The sequence below is a fragment of the Puma concolor genome, chromosome D1 (assembly GCF_028749965.1).
Source record: "Puma concolor isolate L17-30 chromosome D1, mPumCon1.1.hap2, whole genome shotgun sequence".
Lineage (NCBI taxonomy): Eukaryota > Metazoa > Chordata > Mammalia > Carnivora > Felidae > Puma > Puma concolor.
This window is the reverse complement of record NC_141676.1, coordinates 9105956-9129075: the sequence shown is the minus strand read 5'-3', so window position 1 is coordinate 9129075 and position 23120 is coordinate 9105956. Positions and strand designations below refer to the sequence as shown.

General features: G+C 44.1%; 1 protein-coding gene across 1 annotated transcript; it reads left to right on the top strand.

Annotated features, from left to right (window-relative positions):
• Positions 1 to 16: 16 nt before the first annotated feature.
• ASRGL1 (asparaginase and isoaspartyl peptidase 1) lies at positions 17 to 22791 on the top strand. The gene is made up of 7 exons (XM_025915623.2): positions 17 to 175; positions 1297 to 1497; positions 11008 to 11150; positions 11987 to 12144; positions 19990 to 20108; positions 20750 to 20860; positions 21497 to 22791. Exons 2-7 carry the CDS (start codon positions 1308 to 1310, stop codon positions 21700 to 21702), a joined length of 927 nt encoding a protein of 308 aa, XP_025771408.1. The 5' UTR covers positions 17 to 175; positions 1297 to 1307; the 3' UTR covers positions 21703 to 22791.
• The last annotated feature ends 329 nt before the right edge of the window (positions 22792 to 23120 follow it).

Sequence of the window (23120 nt, the reverse complement as noted above, 5' to 3'; positions counted from 1 at the left end):
CGGCGCGCCAGCCCCGCCCTCGTGCGCAAGCGCGGGGCCGTTGTGGCGGAGCGGTTGCGAACCCAGCGGTCTCCCGGAAGGGCTCGCGGAGGCGGTGGGCCGCGCAGGTTCGGGGGCCGGCCGGGCGGCTCGGCCCAGCCTGAAGCCCTTGCGTCCGCCGCCCGCGGTGTCCTCGGTAAGTCGACGGCCCTGCCGGGGTCCGGGAAAGTCCACTGCGCGGTGCAGGGGTCTGGGACGTGGCGGGTGGGACCGACGAGTTGGCACTACACGGGAATGTCAAGGCTAAGGGATTCCATTGAGATGTGGCGCATCTCTTTTTGGGGGGGCTGGGAGGACTGGGCTTCAGCAACGTGGTGTATCCCCTAGAAGTCCGTGCCTGTAGCCCAGTTTGTCCCTACACGGCCTGGACCAGGGACGGCCCCGGGGAGCCTGGATGCTCAGTTTCGCTGGCAAGGGCATGCGCAGTTCACACCAGCGCACCTGCCCTAGGTCCGCAGCCCTCCAGACCTGTTAGATAGGACCTGTCTTACCCCACCAGGAATTATCCTGAGACCAGCGTTTCCTCCCACTGCAGTAGTGATGAGGAGGTTGGAATTGTGGTTGCCCTCAGACCCTTTTTCTTTGAGGCCTGTCTGGCGATCATGGCTGCCAGCAGTCTCCCAGTCCTAAGCTCTAACAGTCCCAAGATGGCTTCTGATATCCAGCAAGATTTGGCTGCTCTAGTAACTTTGCTTTGAAACTGGTTGGACCCTGACAGCCCGGTGTCTTTCCCAGAGGCCCCACCTGTGTCCCGGGCTGTCCCTACATGGCCCACAGTGTGGTGCCTGTCTGCAGATATGCAGGACTCACAGTCCTGGAAAAGGGACCATCCCAGGGGAAACCGAGACCGGAAAGAGCCCATTGGTAGGGCTGGAGCTCTGGCCCTGGAGGCTAGGCCCCCAGCACAGGTCACGGGCTGGAGTTCTCCTGAGGCCAGATGGCAGCCGGTGGGAGGGGGTCCCAAAGCCCTGGCCCAAAGCCTGAAGGTGTTGGAGGTGCGGGTTGGAGGGGAAGGAGGAGGGAGACCATGGGGCACTCTGGACATTTTGTGTAAAGTTCAAAGCAAGTTGTCTCTGTCCCCCGCCCCCATCCCCCATTCTCTCGGTCCAGGAAATTGCTTGAGGCTGTAAACCTTGCTTCCCTTCCAGGGGTAGAAACTGGACATAGTCTCCAGTGGAATCTCCCCCAGGAGATTACATCCAGGGTAGTTTTCTTGGGCCTGTTCAAAACGACACTTTTCATTTTCCTGATCCCTAGGATCTGTCGACATGAATCCCGTCATCGTGGTCCACGGTGGCGGAGCCAGTAATATCTCTAAGGACAGGAAAGAGCGGGTGCGTCAGGGCATCATGAGAGCTGCTACCGAGGGTTACAAAATCCTGAAGGACGGAGGGAGCGCAGTTGACGCTGTGGAAGGAGCTGTGACCGTCCTGGAAGATGATCCTGAGTTCAACGCAGGTAAACTTGCACTGCAGTTAGTAAATGATGCCAAATCAAGTTAATCTTCTCCCCCTTAAATACATCGAATCTAAAATGTCAATCTAAGAAGCTTTTCAGTATAACTTCATATTTTAAGTTGACCAAGTTGCTTTAAGAATTTTTTAAATTCAGGGTTGCCTGGGTGGCTCAGTCAGTTCACTTCACTGAGGTCGTGGTCTCCAGGTTTGTGGGTTCCAGTGCCGCATCGGGCTCTGTGCTGACAACTCAGAGCCTGGAGCCTGCTTCAGATTCTGTGTCTGCCTCTCTCCCGCTCATACTCTGACTCTCTCTCTCTCTCTCAAAAATAAATAAACATACATACATACATAAAAGTAAAATAGAGAACCTGAAATCTAGGGATTAAAATACTTTGGGGGATGATACCCACCTGCCCAACATCTGTCAGAGAAAAGAATTTCAGGAAATCTGAACCAGTTAGTCATCAAATATTTCCTGAGTCTTGTTCATCCCCTTGCTTCTGCGCTCTTGAACACTTACACAAAATTTCTGAAGTCTGCCTGACCATAGAATGAGGCATAAGTGCATCGTTATGGCTCTGTTGGTTGAGCCAGAATTTACCAGATGCTACTCCTTGCCAGCAGGAGGAGTGGCTTGCTGTTTCAGAGGGAGGCTTGTTAAATTACATACAGTTAGCAGTCAGGGCCCTCTGGCTGACAGAACACCCACTTATTCACAAAGGACTTTGATTTGGAACAGGTCTTCTGGTCTCCCACCCTCTCTAAACTACCAGGATCAGTCATCTGCATGAACTGGGAAGTATGAATTCAGAATTGGAGTGGCTAGTTCTCATCTCTTTGCCCTGTACCAGAGCCTGCCATTCTAAGTGACTTGCTTCTGCTGTCCCAGGTGTCTGCTCTGCAGCACATTAAGGGAAAAGAGAGTAGAATCATGCAATACGTGGCCTTTTGAGTCTGACAACATGTAGCTTTTGGAGTCTGGATTCTTCATTTAGCATAATGCGTTGGAGGGCCATCCGCGTTGACACAAGTACGAATAGTCCATCTGTTTTTACTGTTGAGTAGTATTCCATTGTATGGATATACCACAGTGTCAGTCATTCACCAGCTGAAGGACATGGTCGATTTGGGGCCATTACAAATCACTATAAACAATTACATACAGGTTTTTGTGTGAATGTAAGTTTTTGTGTCTCTTGGGTTAATATGGAAGTTGGTCATGTGGCAAGTATATATTTAACTATTTGAAACTGCCAAACTGTTTTCCAGAGTGACTCCCACTTCCATTCCCACCAGCAGCGTATGAAGGCTCTAATGACTCCACATCCCCACAAGCACTTGGTATTGTCAGTATTTTTTATTTTAGCCATTGTCATAGAGGTGTGGTGGGACCTCGTTCTGGTGGTAATTTCTGGCAAATGATGTTTATTTTAACATCTTTTCAAGTATTTTGTCAATTTCTTTATTGTGTTTTTTATTATTATTGAGTTTTAAGAGTTCTTTATAGGGGCGCCTGGGTGGCGCAGTTGGTTAAGCGTCCGACTTCAACCAGGTCACGATCTCACGGTCCGTGAGTTCGAGCCCCGCGTCGGGCTCTGGGCTGATGGCTCAGAGCCTGGAGCCTGTTTCCGATTCTGTGTCTCCCTCTCTCTCTGCCCCTCGCCCGTTCATGCTCTGTCTCTCTCTGTCCCAAAAATAAATAAACGTTGAAAAAAAAAATTAAAAAAAAAAAAAAAAAAGAGTTCTTTATATAGTCTAGATGCCGGTATTTTATTAGATACGTGATTTGCAGATATTTTCTTCCAGTCTGTGGCTCGTCTTTTCTTTCTCTTAGCAGTGTCTTTCAAAGAACAGAAGTTTCTTACTTTGTAGGAATCCCATTTTTTTAATAATTTTTTTTAATGTTTATTTATTTTTGAGAGAGAGCGTGAGCAAGGGAGGGGCAGAGAGAGAGGGAGACACAGAATCCGAAGCAGACTCCAGACTCTGAGCTGTCAGCGCAGAGCCCGATGCAGGGCTCGAACCCACAAACTCCAAGATCGTGACTTGAGCCAAAGTTGGACACTCAACCAGTTGAGCCACCTAGGCACCCCTGGAGGAGTCCCATTTTTTAATGGATTGTGCTTTTTGTGTCATACCTTAAGAAATATCTGCCTAACCCAGGGTCACAAATGTTTTCTCTTACGTGTCTTCTAGAAATTCTATAGTTTTAGGTTTTATATTTAGGCCTCAGATCCAATTGTAATAATTTTTTGGCATAAGGTATGAGTTATATGTCAAGGTTGTTTCTGCATGATTGTTCCAGTACCAGTTGTTGAAAAATCAACCTTTCTCCATAGAATTGCCCTTCCTCCCTTGTCGAAATCAGTTGACTTTATATGTATGGGTCTATTGGTGGATTCTGTTCCCTTGGTCTGTATGTGTAGCCTTTCACCAATACGACACTGTCTTGATTACTATAGTTTTATATTAAGTCTTAAAATCAGGTAGTAAGAGTCATGTGTGTGTGAGAGAGAGAGAGAGAGAGAGAGAGAGAGAGAGAGAGATTGTTTTGACTATTCTAGTCCCTTTGTCTTTCCCACAGATTTGAGAATCACCTTGTCAAGTTTTTACCAAAAAATAAAAAAAAATCTTGCTAGGATTTTCGGTAGGACTGTGTTGACCCTATAGATCAGTTTAGGACAAACTGACATCTTAACAAGACTGAGCCTTTCAATCCAATACTTCCAAACCACAGTATAAATTTCCATTTATTTAAATCTTTGATTTCTGTGGCGCCTGAGTGGTTCAATCAGCTAAGCATCTGACTCTTGATTTCAGGTCAGGTCATGATCTAACACTTCGTGAGATCAAGCGCCGAGTCAGGCTCCATGCTGAGAGTGAGAACGCTCCTTGGGATTCTCTCTCCCTCTTTCTCTGCCCCCCTGCCCCACACTTTCATGCTGTCTCTCAAAGTAAATTAAACATTTAAAAAATAAAAATGAAAAAAGTAAATCTTTTATTTCTTTCATCAGTGTTATGTAGTTTTTAGCATGCATATCTTACAAATGCTTTGTTAGATTTATACTTCTTCCATGTATTTTGGTGTTACTGTAAATGCTACTTTTTTTTTTTTTTTAAGAGAGAGAGAGAGAACATTCTAGTGGGGGAAAGGGGTAGAGGGTGAGAGAGAATCTCAGGCAGGGTCAGTGCTGTCAGTGCAGAGCCCCATGCAGATCTCATGAACTATGAGATCATGACCTGAGCCAAAATCAAGAGTCGGTTGGCCGCTCAACTGCTCAACGGGCTGAACCACCCAGGTGCCCCTGTAAATGCTACTTTTTAAGATTACAGTTAGCAGTATGTGTTGCTAATATATGAAAATACAGTTGAGTTTTTTTCATACTTGCCATCTGTAGATTTTCTTTGGTGAGGTGTCTGTTAAGATCCTTGTCTGATTTTTTAATCAGGGTGTTTTCTTATTATTGAGTTTTAAGAGTTCTTTGTGTATTTTGGATAACAGGCCTTTATGAGATGTGCCTTTTACAAATATTTTTCCCAGTCTATGGCTTGTCTTCTCATTCTCTTGATAGTGTCCTTCATACGGCAGAAATTTTTTGTTTTAATGAAGTCCAGCTTAATTTCTTTCTTTCATGGATGGTGATTTTGGTGTGGTATCTAGAAAGCCAAACCCAAGGTCATCTAAACCTTCTCCTGTGTTATCTTCTAGGAGTTTTATAGTTCTGCATTTTACATTTAGATCTGTGACCCATTTTGAGTGGTTTTCGTGAAAGGTGTAAGGTCTATGTCTAGATTCGGCTTTTTTGCATATGAGTGCCCAGCACTATTGTTCAAAGACTTATCTTTTTTGCTGCGTTGGATTGCCTTTGTCCGAAGACTCAGAACCCAATTCCAGTGTGTATGAGTTTTCCCACACCAAGCACTTTTCCTACACCAGCTGGGTATCCTACAATTCAGCTCATTTCTGACACTATCTACCTAGACATAGCATCAGATTCCACAGGTCAAGGGCTCAGTCCCACCAGACTGTGCTCCACTTCAGACACCACCTATAAATTCAGGTTGTTCCTTGTGCTTCTGACCTACTGGCTATAAATCAGAGGTTCCCACGACCCCCTCCTTGGGTTCAATCAGTTGCCAGAGAGGCTCACAGAACTCAAGAAACCAGTTTACTCATTAGATCACCAGTTTATTACAAAAGATACAAATCAAAAGCAAGATGAAGGAGTACAGAGACAGGTGCCCAACAAAGGAACTTCTGTCTCCTTGGAGTTTGGGGCCTGGCACAGTGGCACATGGAAGCATTCTGGTTCTAACCCGGAAACTGTTCAGACCATATCCTTTTGGGTTTTCATGCCAGCTCCATTACATAGACATGGTTAATTAAGTTCTTGGCCACTGGTGACTGATTCAACCTCTAGTCTTTCTCCCCTCCCTGGAAATCGGGGACTGGACTGAAAGTTCTAACCCTCCAGCTATGGTTGGTTCCCTTGGCAACCAGCCCCTCCCCCCATCTTTAGAGGGTTTCCAAAAGTCACCTCATTAACATAAACTGAGTTATGGGTGAAAGCAGCTTGTCATGCGACAAGATATCCATTTCACCTTTGTGACACTGAAGTGATTTATGGAACTGAGGGCGAAAGACCAAAAGTCGTAATAAAAGATCCTCCCATTGCACTCAACCCCTAGGAAATTCCAAGGGTTTTGGGAGCTGAGAGCCGGGAACCATGGGCAAAGACCAAAACATGTGTTTGTTATAAATCACGATGTCACAACTCCTTTGTCACAGATCATTTTACCATATATGTATGTGGGTCTGTTTCTGGGCTCTCTGTTCTGGCCCATTGATCTATTTGTTCTTCACCAATACCACACTTTCTTGATTACCATTGCTTCATAGTAAATGTCATCTGCAAATAGAGACCGTTTTGTTTCTTCTTTTACAGGCTTTATGACTTTTATTTATTTTCCTTGCATATTCCTCTGGCTAGACCATCCAATGTTAGGTTGAATAGGAGTGGTGAGAGCAAACATCCTGTGCTAGTCCCAATTTTAAGGGGAAAGTCTTTCACCATTAAACAGAACGTTGGTTGTAGGATTTTATGGATTCCCTTTATCAGGTTGGGGAGGTTTCCTTATTCTTAGTTTCCCAAGACTTTCTATCAGGTATGAATGTTGAAGCTTATCACATCCTCTTTCTGCATTATTGAAATGACCATATGGTTTTTCTTTTGTCTGTTGATATGGTGGATATCGATTGACTGGTTTTCGAATTTTGAACCAGGCTTGCATCCCTAGGGTTAACACCCCTCTGTCATTATGTGTTATCTTTTTTATTTATTGCTTGATTAGATTTGATAGTGTTTTCTTAAGGATTTTGCATCTATGTTCAAGAAAGATAGTGATCTGTGGTTTTATTTTCTTCTAACATCCATCTGGCTTTGATAGGAGGGTAATGTTGGCTTCAAATGATGAATTGGAAAGTACCCCTCCTCTTCTGTTTTGCTTGAAGAGTTTGTATAAAATCAGTATTATTTCTTTGTAAAAGTTTGGTAGAATTTGCTAGTGAAGCCATCTGGGCCTGGAATTTCTTTTGGCTTTTTGTTTTGCTTTAATGGAAAGTTTTTTGCTAAGAAATCAATTTCTTCATTAGGTGTGGGACTATTCAAGTTATGTTGCTTCTTTGAGTTTTTTATGTTTTTCAAGGAATATTGCTATTTTGAATAAGATTTTGAATTTATAGGCTTAAGAGTTATTTGCAATATGTCTTTATTTTTTAATGTCTGTAAGGTTTGTAGAGAGGTCCTCTCTTTCATTCTTGATTATTTGAATTTCTGTCTTTTCTTCTTGGTCAGTCTAGCTAGAGTTTATCAAGTTTTTCTTTTGTTTTGTTTCTTTTTCAAAGAACAGTAGCTTGTGGTTTTAGGAGGGTTTGCAGATTTTGAATTGTTTTTTCTCTCATTCTTTTTCTCTTCGGAATTTAAATGATTTATCTCTGTTATTTCCTTTCTTCAGCTTACTTTGGAAATTATTTACTGTTCTCTTTAGATCATAACTTGAGACCAGTCTTTTCTAATACAAGCACTTAATGCTTTAAATTTTCCTGTAAGTCCTGCTTTGATTGCATCCTACAAGTTTCCACATGTCTCTTCATTTTCATTCTGTTCAAAACATGTTATAATTTCCCTTGTGACTTCTTCGTTGAAGCATGGTTTATTTACAAGTGTGATAATTTCAATGTATTTGTGGATTTTCCAAATATCCTTCTCATTTTTATTTTAATTATGTGACAATCAAAGGACATATTTTGTGTGATTTACATTCTTTTGAACTTTGTAAGGTTTGGTTTTTGGCCCAGAATATGGTCTGTCTTGGTAAATATTCCATTTGCATTTATAAGAATATGTACTCTGCTATTGTTTATTGAAAGTTACATAAATTTCAGTAAGGTCAAGTTGGTTGATAACGTTATTTGAATCTTCTACACCTTGATTTTCTATTTCTGTTGATTCTTGAGAGAGGAATGAGGAGGTCTTTAATTGTAATTGTGGATTTCGCGATTTCTCTTCTCCTTTGACTTCATCAGTTTTGCTTCATATGCTTAGAAATTGTTGTTAGATACACAGACTGCTGTCTTCTGTGTGAACTGATCCCTTCATCACTATGTAATGTCATTATTATTTAACATTCCTTGTCCTAAAGTCTACTTTGCCTGATACTAATCTAGCTGCTCACACTTTCATTTAATTCATTTGAGCATTGCATAGCTTTTTCTGTTCTTTTACTTTTAACCTATTTGTATCTTTATATTTAAAGTGGATTTTTTTCAGGAGGACATAGTTGTATCTTACCTTTTTATGCAATTTAACTATCTCTTCTTTTTATCAGGGTGTTTACACCATTTACATTTAATGTGATTATTGATATGATCAGGTATAAATCTGTCAATCTTGTTATTTGTTTTTTATTTGTCCAATCCATTCATTGTTCCTTTTTTTCCTCTTCTGTCATCTTTTGGGACAATTGAGTGTTGTTTATGATTCTGTCTTCTTTTGTTGGCCTAGTAGCTAGACAGTTTTTTAAGGGTATTTTAGAGTTTATACTATACATCTCTCATTTGTCACAGTTTGCCTTCAAGTAATATCATACTTCACGCATAATGTAAGAACCTTATAACAGCATACTTGTTTTCCCTCTGCTAGCCTTCGTGCCATTATTGTCATGTATTTTACTTCTGTGTATGTTATAAATTGCCTAATACGTTGTTATTATTTTTCCGTTAAATTGTTATATTTTAAAGATGTTAAAATAAAGGGGAGGGGCGCCTGGGTGGCGCAGTCAGTTAAGCGTCCGACTTCAGCCAGGTCACGATTTCGCGGTCCGTGAGTTTGAGCCCCGCGTCAGGCTCTGGGCTGATGGCTCGGAGCCTGGATGGAGCCTGTTTCCGATTCTGTGTCTCCCTGTCTCTCTGCCCCTCCCCCGTTCATGCTCTGTCTCTCTCTGTCCCAAAAATAAATAAACGTTGAAAAAAATAAAATAAAATAAAATAAAATAAAGGGGAAAAAGTATTTCTGCTTATCCACATACTAGCCATTTCCAGTGCTTTTCATTCCTTGGTGTGGATCATGACTGTTGTCCACTGTCCTTTTCCTTTTTCCTGAAAGACTTCCTTTAACATTTCCTGTATTGCACGTCTTCTACGGGTGAATTCTTTCAGCTGTTGTGTATCTGAAAAAGTCTTTGTTTTCAGTTTTTGAAAGATACTTTCACTAGGTATTAAATTCCAACTTGACAGGTTTTTTTTTGGGGGGGGGTTGTTGTTTTTAATTTCAGGACTTTAAAGATGTTGCTCCACTGTCTTCTGGTTTGCATCATTTCTGACAAGAAATGTATTCTCATTCTCATCTTTTTCTCACTTCCTAACATGTCTCGCTCTATCTACTTCTAAGATTTTCTATCTCCGGGCTCTTGGGTGGCTCAGTTGGTTAAGTGTCCAACCTTGGCTCAGGTCATGGTCTTGCCGTTTGTGAGTTCAAGCCCCATGTCAGGCTCTGTGCTGACAGCTCAGAGCCTGGAGCCTGCTTCAGATTCTGTGTCTCCCTCTCTCTCTCTGCCCCTCCCCTGCTCGTGCTCTGTTTCTCTCTCTCTCTTTCTCAAAAATAAGTAAATATGAAAAAAAAATTTTTTTTAAAGATTTTCTATCTGATTAGACCAAGATGTTTGATCATAATGTGCCTGCATGTAGTTTTCTTCATGTTTCTTTTGCTTGGAGTTTATTGAGCTTCTCAGATCTGTGAATTTACAGTATTAATCAAATTTGATATTTTTGTATATATTTTTTTTCTTAAATATTTTGTTGTCCCTCTGTCTCCCCTCTCCTTTTAGAGACTCCAATTATATACATAGAGTGGGTTGCTTGAAATTGTCCCCAAGCTCAGTGATCCTCTGTTTGGTGGGTTTTTATCCTTTCTTCTTTTTCATTTTGGATAGTTTCTATTGCTATCTCTTCATAGTCATTACTATTTTTCTGCTGTTGTGTCTTACTTTGTTTTAATCCCATCCAGTGTATTTTCCACTTGAGACTTTTTTTTTCATCTCTAGAAGTTCTGTTTGGGTCCTTTTTATGTTTTCCTCCATGTCCTGGTACATATAGAATATAGTTATAACAACTGTTTTATTAACATCTTTGTCTACTAATTCTGTCATTTATGTCATTTATGACCCATTACTATTAAGTGGGTTCTTTTTCCTCCCTATTATGGGTCATATTTTCTTATTTCCCTGTGTGCCTGGAAATTTCTTATTGGATACCAGACATTGTAAATTTTACCTTTTAGGTACTGGATAGTTTTATAATCCTTTAAATATTCTTGAGCTTTGTTGTTATCCCATTTTACAGATGAGGAAACAGGCACAAGAGGTTAAGCATAGCTAGACTCATAGGCATTATCTAGGCAAAAAAAAGTTGGAGAAAGCATGCTGGTGGTAAGGAGAAGAGCATGCACAAGAGCCCAGAGTAGTGGGAACTTACGATACTTTCAGGGAAACCTAGTGTTTCAGTAAAATGTAGCCAAGGAGGGGAGATAAAACCAGCAAAGGAGATCAGAGACCAGATCAGGGTTTCATCCTTTTTATTTTGTAGGTAATGGGGCACCAAGCCAGATTTGTGTTTTCAAACATGCTTCCCTGGCAGCAAGTAGAAGATGAATTGAAGTTGGCAGCTTAGGGACGCCTGGGTGGCTCAGTCGGTTGAGCATCCGACTTCGGCTCAGGTCATGATCTCATGGTTCATAAGTTCAAGCCACGTGTCAGGCTTGTTGCTGTCAGCACAGAGCCCACTTTGGATCCTCTGTCCCCTTCTCCCTCTGCCCCTTCCCCGTTTGTGCTCTCTCTCTCTCAAAAATAAAACATTTTAAAAAATAAAAAATAAACAAAGTCAGCAGCGTAGAAGAAACCTGGGAGTCATTTCTAAGTTCTTGATTATTGCTTTTCAACTTCTCTTTGGTTTTAGGTTGTGGATCTGTCTTGAATGTAAATGGTGATGTGGAAATGGATGCTAGTATCATGAATGGAAAAGACCTGTCTGCAGGAGCTGTCTCTGCAGTCCAGGGCATAGCAAATCCCATTAAACTTGCACGGCTTGTTATGGAAAAGGTATGTGACTAAAGCATCCTTTTTTGCAAGAAATTGCTACCGCCATACTTCAGTGACTAAATAGGACTTTTTAAGTACTTTAGTACTTCAGTGACTAAAATTTCCTGCTCTAGGGAAATGCTTGCAAGCACTGTTCTCCTAAAGTCATATAAAAGAACAGAAGCAATCTATTTAAATTTGTCAAATAAGCCAAGACTCCAACTCTGTTGACAGTGTAGTTTGACTAGTAATCCCTTGACAGTAATTACTGTTTTCATGTTGTCTTCCTGTATTTTCTTCAGTTTTCTCTCAATGCATATGACTTAACACATACAAACGGAACAAACCTTGTTTAATAGCATGTGTTAAATTGGGGCGCCTGGGTGGCTCAGTCAGTTAAGCGTCCGACTTTGGCTCAGGTCGTGATCTTACAGTCCGTGAGTTCAAGCCCCGCGTCGGGCTCTGTGCTGACAGCTCAGAGCCTGGAGCCTGCTTCAGATTCTGTGTCTCCCTCTGTCTGCCCTTCCATTGCTTGCACTCTGTCTCTCACATTGTCTCAAAAATAAATAAACATTTTTTTAAAAAATTCAAAAACAAATAGCGTGTGTTAAATAAAAATGAATTCTGTTCTCTAAACTTAAGATCCTAGTAATATTCCATCATTTGGGGTTTTTTTTGAAAATATAAAATCTCGAGAGCGCCAGGCTGCTCAGCATTTGGAGAAGCAAGCCAGTGGAATTTGCACTTTTGAGGTTTTATACCCAGAGAGAACTAATTATAGCCATACAATTGAAGCAGTTAAGAAGATTTTAACTGTTTCAGAAATCTAACCATTTCCCATTTCTTTCTGGCTGAAGACAACTCATTGCTTTCTGACTGACCAAGGTGCAGCAAAATTTGCGACAGCCATGGGGATTCCCACAGTTCCTAAAGAGCAGCTGGTGACAGAGAGAAACATAAAACGCCTAGAGAAAGAGAAGCATGAGAAAGGTGCTCCAAAGCCAGACTGTGAAAAGTAAGTGTATCTGCGGCTCACAGTCTGGGGAGTTACTCGACTGTGGAAGTTTGACTAATCTCTGATTATCTACAGTTCTTAAATAAGTCAAGAATCACTTAGTAGTTTCAGTGTTTGTACAAAATAATTCATAGTACAGAATGGAAACACTGCTCTTCTGACTCTTAGACTTGACCTCATTTATTACTTCTGTGAATAACCACTCAAATTAGGCCGAGACTTCCTTCTCCAAGATGACTGAATGGAAGAGCGCCTTGTGTTAATGTGTTAACTACTGGATGCTTCTTGATCAGTCTGTTATTGAAAGCAGACCAGGCAGGCTCTCTATGATCTATCCTCTGAAGTTACTTAAACACTCTGTCCTAGTACAGAGAAATCAGGACAGCTCTTACAAGTTTCAATTAGTCATATGCTCTGAATTACGGTTTTCTATATTAGATTTCAAAATCCCAAATAAAAGTCCCCTTATTCAAAGCAACATTTGAAAAGTAAAATTTGAATATGGCCTGGCAGTTTGTAATGGGATATAATCTATTAACCCTGCATACTCTTTAAGATTTATCATTTTTTTTTTTTAATTTTTTTTCAACGTTTTATTTATTTTTGGGATAGAGAGAGACAGAGTATGAACGGGGGAGGGGCAGAGAGAGAGGGAGACACAGAATCGGAAACAGGCTCCAGGCTCTGAGCCATCAGCCCAGAGCCCGACGCGGGGCTCGAACTCATAGACCGCGAGATCGTGACCTGGCTGAAGTCGGACGCTTAACCGACTGCGCCACCCAGGCGCCCCTAAGATTTATCATTTTTAACCAGCGGTATACTTTAATACCGCCTAGGGAGCTTTTTCACAGTACGCACGTCTGGCCCACCTCTGCAAAGAATCTAACCTAAGAGGTCAGAAGTGAAGAGGCCAGGCAGGTGTGTTAGGAAAAAGTGTCCAGGTAATCCTGATGTGTCCCCAGCTTAAGAATCTATTTTGCACAATTGGCCATATATTGGTAGCTGTTGATAACCAAGTGTGTGGTTGTACGTACCTGTAAGCTGGAGTCACAGGAATGGGGTTGCTTTATTGATGGTTCGTGGGTGTTTTAATACATGTTGCCACATTGCTTTCCAAAAATTCTTCAATAGCACACCTCTCCACCAGCCATCATTGCCCCTAGATATAAGCAAGAGAGACTCTGCCCCGGGATCTACACTTCAGAGCACCCCCATGTCACAAATACACAAAACAGTTGGCTTATTACAGTCACCTGGGGCGCCTCTGTCACTCAGCAGTGGCCTGCATGACCCATAACCCTCATCATCCACTCTTGTGATTAACACCATTCAGCCCCCAGGGAAATGCTTCTCTGCATCTTGCTCTGTGTCTTGGAACCAAAGAGCACCTAAATCTAAAGATTTGTGGACTGTGCTACTGCTGATATCAGAAATGGACACTGCTTCGGAGTGGGGGAAGAATGGAGCAGCAGAAGGACTTAGGTAAGAGAAAAAGACAAATTAATAACTTGTCAAACAAATTCTTAAGCAACAAAGTATTGTTTCCCAATAGTGCCAGATATTCAGTTTCCTGCCTCCTTACATGTTTTATGCTGTGGTTCTGGCGGGATTCATGATTCATGAATTAGTACAGTGTCTGTGAGACTCGCACATGAGGACTGATCGCCGTGACTCTTAAATTCGCGAGTATGTAGGCCTAGACCAGCACGGTCCAGTAGAAAGACAAGGGCTACATTTGTAGCCACATTAAAAATCCTAAAAAGAAACAGGTGAACTTAATATTGTTTAACCCAGTATATCCAAAGAACCATATCAGCATGTAATCAATATAAGAAATTATTTGAGATATTTTACATTCTTCTTTCATACTAAATCTTCAAAACCTGCCCCGTATGTTACGCCTGCGGCCCATCTCCCTGGGGGCTGCCCACGCTTCCGGAGGCCAGGGGCACAGGTAGCTCGCACCTGCCGCATTGGACAGTGAGGGTCTGGACAGAACCTGTGTGAGGAACCAGCTCTTTATGTTGGCAGCTGAATGGACGCTGAATGTTAGAATTCGGAATGGTTTTATTTTTGTAATATGTTAACATTTTCAACATTTAAGTAGTTTTGTTTCAAAATCTTGTATTTGCTAAGGGTAATTCATGTCTGACTTTAATATTGATATTTACTATAAATAGATAATTTGGCATATTTCAAGATACACTTGAAAGTGTATCTGCAGTTCATTTATATTGATTCAGTTTTATTTGCTCTTCATGTTTGATGAAAATACATCCTAATTTTGTACACTTTCAAGACAATCACATCTTTTTTAATCCCTAGACAATTGAAAATGCGTGTTAGTCAAGATTTTGATACGAAAAAGAATACAAAAGTGGAACTCACAAAGGAAAACAAAAAGCTGAAAGGAAAAAAAAGGAAAACAATCTTCCAGGACACACTCCGTGTGCATTTTAAAAAACAAAACAGTAAAGTAAGCGGCCTCCTTCCAGGACAATCCACTGAAAGTTCATAAGCAGGACATTTCAGCTTCTTGGTTCAATGAAGATTTAATTACCCATCAAGACAGTGAAAATTAACGAGCATAGTATTCTTGCTACATCCTCAATCTGAGTAGTTCAGATGAAATCCCAGCAGTGTCACATTCTGGACTAAAGGAAGATGATGTCATTGCTCATCATGAAGATTCACACACCGAAAGGACGCAATTACTAGGATTGGAGGAAACAGGCAATAGATGAGAGCACAAAAAGGAAAAGACGACATGGAACATGGATGTGAGGTTCTTGGAAGAGTAATACCGCGTGTCCAGTATTTAGCGAGGGCGGATGATGCTTTGCATGGCACTCCGTCAGCACAGTGTTGACAGAACCCAGTAGAAAATTTCTGGGCTTGGTAAAAATTATTTCAAAAGTTGATAAAACACCGAACATGTAATTAAGACAAAAAATAACGAAACTAATATGGTCACTGTCTAGGATAGAGAATTCAGACAGATTTTTTTTTTATGTTTTTTTTTTTTTAGTTTTTTTGTTTTTGTATTCTTGAGAGAAAGAGACAGAGCATGAGCGAGGGAGGGGCAGAGTGAGAGAGGGATGCAGAATCCAAAGCAGGCTCCAGGCTCTGAGCTCAGACAGATTAATTTAATGGGTAATAAGAGATGAAATCAAATACATAAATTTTTTTTAACAAAATACTCTGTTCAGCTAGAATGTACCATGGTCAGAAGACCTCTTGAGCAGCTAACATTTATTATATGTATCACTATGCTAGCCAGCGAAGAAAAACAAGTCAAAGTCAGTGGACGTTTTATTGGCTTTATACCTGCTTTTTGAAGTAGGTGTTTTGGATTAAGAGAAGTGGAAAACTTTCCATCTTGGTCGTGAATTTAAAAGACTTTCAAGGGGCACCAGGGTGGCTCTGTCAGTTAAGCATCGGACTTTTGCTCAGGTCATGATCTTACTGTTTGTGAGTTCGAGCCCCACGTCGGGCTCTGTGCTGACAGTTCAGAGCCTGGAGCCTGCTTCGGATTCTGTGTCTCCCTCTCTCTCTGCCCCTCCCCTGCTCACATTCTGTCTCTCTCTCTCTCTCTCTCAAGAACAAATAAACATTAAAAAAAAAATTTTTTTTTAAAGACTGTCAAAAGCAAACCTGTGATAATGGAGTTAACATGGTTGGTAAATAAAAGATACCGTGAAGTTTGGCCAAGAATCCAGAAGTATTCCATGTGACAGGTAGGCTCACAGTTTAAATCTCTTTCTAGAAGGTGTGCCCTTGCTGTGCCGACAGCATCAATGTTGTGGGACAGGAGAGGGTCTGATCCGAGAATCACATTGATAAAAAGAGTTCAGTGAAACCACACAAGATCCTCAAGGAGAAAATTATGGACTTTGACAGTGAAATTAATTTTGAATTTATGCTCTCTATAGTCACTTAGTAGGAACTGTTCATTTCTATTGATAAGCTTAATAAAACCTTTAAAAATCTTTTTGGCTATTTTACGTCTAAAAGGATTGAAAACGTGAAGTTTAGGGAAACAAAATCAAACTGGATGTGAAGTAAGCGAGAAAAATGACATTCCAATAAGAGGAAACCGAAAGAAGGAAGCAAAAATACTTGTGTGACTTGAAGGAGAAGATTCGTGTACAAATAACCCCAAGACCAGCTCCCACAGAGGCTGTTTTTCTGTTTATTACGTATCAGAGTATCATTTGAAGAGAGATTTGCATACAGTCAAAGAACATACTTGTGCTTTAAGATTTTGTATAATACGCCGAAGATACTCTGCGTGGATCTAGATTCCTGTTTAAGGTGACAGAAACGACTACAGCAAGCGATTGTGATTTATTTGATCAGATTAAAATATTTAGTAGAATCTTCTGTTACAGCATTTTACCACATGCTGCCCTCGAGCATGTGAGCGTGCCAGTGTTCAAATCGGGAGGCGCTTCCAAATCCAAGGATTGCTTGAGGAATTTTGTCGGTCATTCCAGCTGCTACTGCCTCAGCAGAGTGAAGCTTCGCCAAATTAAAATTAATTAAAAACCTGCTAAGAACTACACCTACTCAAAAAGATCTGTCTTATCTGGCAGTCGGTCAACAGAACAGAATGTTGTACGGACATACAGCTACAAGAGCAACGGCTTCCCAAACTGAAAGGAAAGCAGGAGAGCCAGTCTTGTGGAGTAGACACGCAATCACTTACCGGGGCGGTGTGTGTGTGTGTGTGTGTGTGTGTGTGTGTGTGTGTGTGTGTGCGCACACACATCTCTTTTTCCCATTATCCAGCCATCAACAGAGAACCCAGATGGGCACGATCATAATGAAATTAAGTCACCGCTGGTAGTTTGCCAGCTTTCAGCCACACAAGAGCCATAGCTTTACAATATTTTTAAAAGCCTATGCATCGCTCTAAGAGAATAGAACGTATTTACAACTTCCCAGAAGTAAACATGGCGTATGGGCCTCCATTTGTATTTGTAATCTTGCCTCAACGTGGGTCCGCCACCAGCTGAGACCGGGACTGCCTCTATTCCTCTGACATGAGAAGGGTAACCTTGTCACTTTAATTTTTTTTTATTTAGTAAGGTATTTTTAATGTTTATTCATCCATTTTTGAGAGAGTGAGTGAGTGACCGAGCACAAGCAGGGGAAGGTGAGAGAGAGAGGGAGACACAGAACCTGAAGGAGGCTCCAGCCTCTGAGCTGTCAGCACAGAGCCCCACGCGGGGCTCAAACCCACCAACTGTGAGATCATGACCTGAGTCAAAGTCGGATGCTCAACCGACTGAGCCACCCAGGCGCCCTAAACTTGTTGCTTTAATTTGCTGTTCCTGGACTAGTAACAAGTTTGAGCATTTGGCATTTGTCTGTGGTTCATTCGTTTCTGTGAATGTGCCTGTGTCCTGTGATCATTTTTTCTTCCTTGCCGTTGCGTCCCTCCTCCTCAGTGTTAAGGCTGTCTTCTCTGTTAAAAAAATGTTTCCAGCCCAGCCTGCTTCTCCACACCACAGCATCACCCTCACACAGGCCACCGACTCTTCAAACCCCCTGACCAGTCTCTAGTTCCAGTCTCATCTCCCTCTGCCAACATACATTTGCTAGAATAATCGTGTTAAGAGAGACTTTGTGTACAAATGTGGCATACATACAGAGGTGCATAAATCTTTTTTAATAACTCATGTAATTTTTTAATTTTTTTTTTCTTTTTGAGAGAGAGAGTGCACGAGCCAGGGAGGGGCAGAGAGAGAGGGAGACACAGAATCCAAAGCAAGCTCCAGGCTCTGAGCTGACAGCAGAGAGCCCGACGCGGGGCTCACACCCACGAACTATGAGATCATGACCTGAGCCGAAGTCGGACACTTCACCGACTGAGCCACCAGGCACCCCAGACGTGCATAAATCTTATGTACCCCTAGTGAGTTTTCACAGGGTGGACACACCCATGCAATCGGCCCCCAGATCAGGAAACAGCACATTGCCATTCCTTTTCTTCATCGTCCAGTTTCTCAGATTCATCCATGTATTGTTTGCAGCGGCAGCTTACTGCCCCCCCCACCCCCCGCCGGCATCATTCTGTTTCATGGCTGTGTCTCCACTCATTTACTCCACCTCTGCTGGACATTTGTGTCGTTTTCCATTTTCCATTACTACGAACAGTCCTGCTGCGAACATCTGGGTGTCCTCTTTTGGTGAACACCACATTTCTGCCAGATGACTGTAGAAATGCTGGAGTGTTGTTGCTAAGTCAGCTTCAGTGGATTCCACCAGATGGTCTTCCAAAGGGGTGTGGGCACCAGTTTATGTTTCCAGCAGGAATGACGGGGGCATCCCAGCCCTGCACGTCCTGGCCACACCTGGTACCAAGTCTTCCTCATTTTAGCCACCCTGGTGGACGCGCGGCGTGGTAAGAATAGTATTTTTAAAGCCTAACTCTTCTTGTGACAAGATGAGCCTTGGCTCAAGTGCTCCAGTGTCTCCCCGCCTCCGAGTGAAAGCCCTGACAACGGCCTTTACGTAGAAGAACCATGTGATTTAGTATTCAAATTGGAACTTGATTTTCAGAGCGAAGGTGAAACAAGCAGGGACAAAAGGCATAAATCAGGACTGTCGTAGGTAACCGGGGTGCACGGTCACCCCGCCCATCAGAGCCTTCATGGTCTGGCTGCTGGCCGTCCCTCCTCACTCTCCCTCACTTTATTCTCTCCAGCCACAGTGCCCTCCAGATTCCATGAGTTTAGCAATCATGTTCCTGCTTCAGGAGCGTTCTCCCCAGCGATCGGCACAGCTTGCCCTCACCTCCTTCAGAGAGGCCCTGTGTCGAGGTGTCTCCATGCTTCTGGACTCGTGGTAGTTTTTACTGTCGTTCCATAAAGCAAATTTGTGTTGCTCTGCTGCCCTCTCCCCCCAAACGCAAGCTGCACAGGAGAAGGGACGTGGTCAATTCAGCTCCCTGCTGTGCCCGGCACTTTGTGCCTCAAGTACAGTTCATTATAGAACCTGGGTGGCAGGTATAGAGCTGTGATTGTACTGTATTATATTCTTCTCACTTTTTTACTTGAAAATGTATAATAAAACGTTAGAGAAAACAATAACCTATCTCGTCTTTGCAGCAAGTGCCATGAAAGAGGCAAAGTGGGGTCTGACGGGCAACATCAGCCTCACCTGGGAAGTTGTGAGAAATGCAGGGTCTTCGGTCCCGCCCTGTACCCACCAACTCGGGATCTCTGGGGTGGGCCCGGGGATTCAAGGGGTTTTTATGCACACTGAAGTTTGAGATGCGCCTTTTGTTTTGAGGGAGCATGCGCATGAGCAGGGGAGAAGGGCAGAGAGGGAGAGAGAGGATCCTGAGCAGGGGAGAAGGGCAGAGGGGGAGAGAGAGAGAATCCCAAGCAGGCTCCATGCTCAGCATAGAGCCAGATGAGGGGCTCGATCCCATGACCCTGGGATGATGACCTGAGCCGAAATCAAGAGTCAGACGCTCAATCGACTGAGCCACCCTGGTGCCCCAGCACCCAGTTGCTTTGTCCCCATTTTATAGGTGGGGAGAATGAGACCCAGAGAAGAAAACTTAGCAGGTAAGTCACAGCTAGAGGTCAGAGGTGCTGGGATCAGATGTGCTCTTGAAGCCGAGGTCTAGAAGAGTGTCTAGTAATCTACCCGACCTGCAGAATAAAAGGCAAACGGGCTTTCTTTGCCATTTCCGTGAGTCAGGAATATTGGGATCAAAGTGTGGCCCGTTTGCCATTAACCTCTAATGTGGGAATGTAAGTGCTGTTAAGTTACGTTGTTACCTGTGGGAGTGTTTCTCGTCTCAGCCTGTCACTTCTCTATTTTTGGCAGAAACCTAGGAACCGTGGGCGCCGTGGCCTTGGACCGCAATGGAAACGTGGCCTACGCGACCTCGACGGGGGGCATCGTGAATAAAATGGTCGGCCGGGTTGGGGACACGCCATGCATAGGTGGGCCCCCCGATGGCTCTGCCCCTTCCCATCCACAGTCACCCACCTGGCTTTGGGGAGGACTTGGAGAGGGAGACGGGGGAGGCTCCAGTTGTCCCCCATGAGCCCCCGAGGGCCTCTTCCCTCTAGCCCCGTTTTCGGGATCTGCAGACTTCGTCCCAGAGGGTTACATACACGAACCCTCTTCCCAGGCCTGGGCTCAAATTAACAAACAGAAAAAGCTGAGAATTTCAGTGTGCAGTTACTGGATCTGAGTGGCATGAAAGCCACACGCTGCTGCTACAGCGACGTTACGAGTGGAAGTGTTTGCGTGGACACCGAAGCACGTGGCCTCATTCTGGAAGCGGGGTGAGGGGCGGGGGTAGGCGTGGCTGTATATGCCTCGCCCTGTGCAGACTACCCGCATGCCCTCGGGGAGCTGTTCCATGAAGGGTCAGGCCTGCCCTCCCTCCCGGGGCTCCCTTCATCCCCCTGGTTTCAGGGTCATCACCTGGTGCTTTGTTCACACTAAAGCGTCACAGCTACTGATGTTTGTCCACACTTTGGCACTCTTTGGGATTTAGTATTTACGTAGCCTTAGACTTGATCTGTGTTTGACTTTCTTCACTGTTGCTGCTCAGTTTGTCACTTTTTGGGGGCAGGATCTGGAGGTTATGCTGACAATGACATTGGTGCCATTTCAACAACGGGGCACGGGGAGAGCATCCTGAAGGTGAATCTGGCCAGACTCACTCTCTTCCACGTAGAACAAGGTACATAGAACAAATGCATACTGTCTGAAGACGAGTGAACGGAAGGTCTTCATAAATAGGAGGGAAAGTAAATGAAACCCTTTTTAATTTGCTTTAGATGTTCCTTTCAGGCTGTTACCTACTTTGACTTCTTCCCACCTTCTGTTAGGATTTGGAAAGAAGTGCATTTAGAATATTGTCTGCGTTGGGCATCTCGGGCAGTAGACAGACTTTGAGCCTGGGTGTGGGAGAAAAGCAGGTCTGCTTAGGCTGATGTCAGGCTCTGCCTCAGTGCACAGAGGGTCTTTTACGGTGAGGACCCTTCTAAGAAGCATTCACATAGAAATCGTTCGGGGGCACCTAGGTGGCTCAGTCGGTTGAGCATCCAACTCTTGATTTTGGCTCAGGTCATGAGCTGACAGCATGGAGCCTGCTTGGGATTCTCTCTCTCCCTCTGTCTCTGCCCCCTCCCACTCGCACAGGCACATGCGCTCCCACACTCGCTCACTCGCTCTCGCGATAAATAAGCATTTAAAAAAAAGAAATCATTTGCCCAGAATCTTTGTTAACTCACTTTGGTTTTTCATACTACAAGTGATTTTCCCATCAGATTTCTTTTTATTGAAAGGTTGTTTCACAGCCTCTCCTTGTTTTCAGGAAAGACACTGGAAGAGGCTGCCGACATGTCATTGGGTTATATGAAGTCAAAGCTGAAGGGTTTAGGCGGCGTCATCTTGGTCAGCAAAGCAGGAGACTGGGCAGTGAAGTGGACCTCTGCCTCCATGCCCTGGGCGGCCGCCAAGGACTGCCAGCTGCACTCTGGAATTGACCTTGATGAGACCAATGTCACTGATCTGCCCTAGGACCGTGAAGATTGTATTCTAGGTGCTATCCTGAAGGGAAAGTCCAGCTTCCTGGTGTGGAGATTTAGCTTAATTAATTAGATCTAGAAATGGAAAATTCTGCAGTCTGTCACTGTTTTGTCGCCTTGATCAATGAGTATCTGAGTGTTTGGTTGAGGGGCAGATCCGAAAGTGCTCAGAGAAATCCCCCTATTAAGGTCAAAGTAAGACTAGTCCACATGACCAAGTCCTGAGTCTTTCTCCTGAATCGGCCCCAGCGTCTTAGGTTAGAAAGAAATGACATCATCTGATGTGACAGCAGCCGCCTGCGCGCAGGGAGCGCTGTCTGATAGTGGGAGATCCCCAGCGGAGCGGGGGGGGGGGGGGGGGGCGGCAGACAGACGCTCCCGGGGTTCCCACCGTTGCAGGTTCTCCACGGGACCCAGTGAAGGGCGAGGCGGGAAGGAAAGGACCCAGCGGCATATCTGAAAGTACACAGAAGCAGCAGAGCTCGTGGGCCAAGTCCCAGAGAACCGCAGAATGCTGTGGAATTCACTTTGAGTCAGAAGAATGTCAGGGGAAAGAACCTGGAAGAGGATAAACTGAGTTTTCTAAGAAAGTTTGGGTCTCCTCTGACTTACTAATGTAGACCTGTTTGCAGACACTTCAGAAGTGCCCCCTGGAGGGGAGGGGGGGAGGGGGGGCTCTCCGGAGCTCCTGCCAGCCTGAGGGCCCTCCGGGACTCCCACGGGAGTCCGCCCACCTGGCATTTGCCACCAGCCTCCGCCTGCTGGAGGCCCTCCCGGTCCTCGTGCTGGGTAACGGGGCCCCGGACCTCCCCGCCTCGGCCATGACGGGGCGCCCAGCCCACAGGGCTGCACGGGGGCCTCCTGCATCCTCGCGCTGTCTGGTGGGCGTGTGCACAACGTGGTCGGCACAGGGAAAACAGTAATTTCCTCAGTGGAGGCTACTTCTGTTAATCTCTCTTTACACTAGAAATGGTATTTCTGCTGTGACAATTTTTTAGTCTTGTCAGGTCTTCTCTCTGGAAAGAAACTGCTTAACTTAAAATTCCATGTGCCACTAATAAACTCTATTTTGAAAGAATAACAGTGTGGTTAGGAGTCACTGTTGACAAAGACCAGAATGTCCATATTGGGCATGTTGGAGGGTGTTCAGAGGAAAGGAGCCTTTTCTGAACAGGTAAGGGAAAGACCCGACCGCCGCTCATGGGGATCAGCAGGGCTAATGATCAGCATTCTCACGGTTTGCCAGACAGCCGCCAGCTTCCAGCTCCCGGCCGTGACCTTCAAGGACAGGCGGCCGCTCTGGGCCTCGGAGGCGGAGGTGGTGCGTGGAGGCAGCACTGAGTTGCATCCTGACTGGCCCCCACTGCCCAGGGGACCCTGGACAAGTTAGCTGCTAGGAAAGTTTTCATG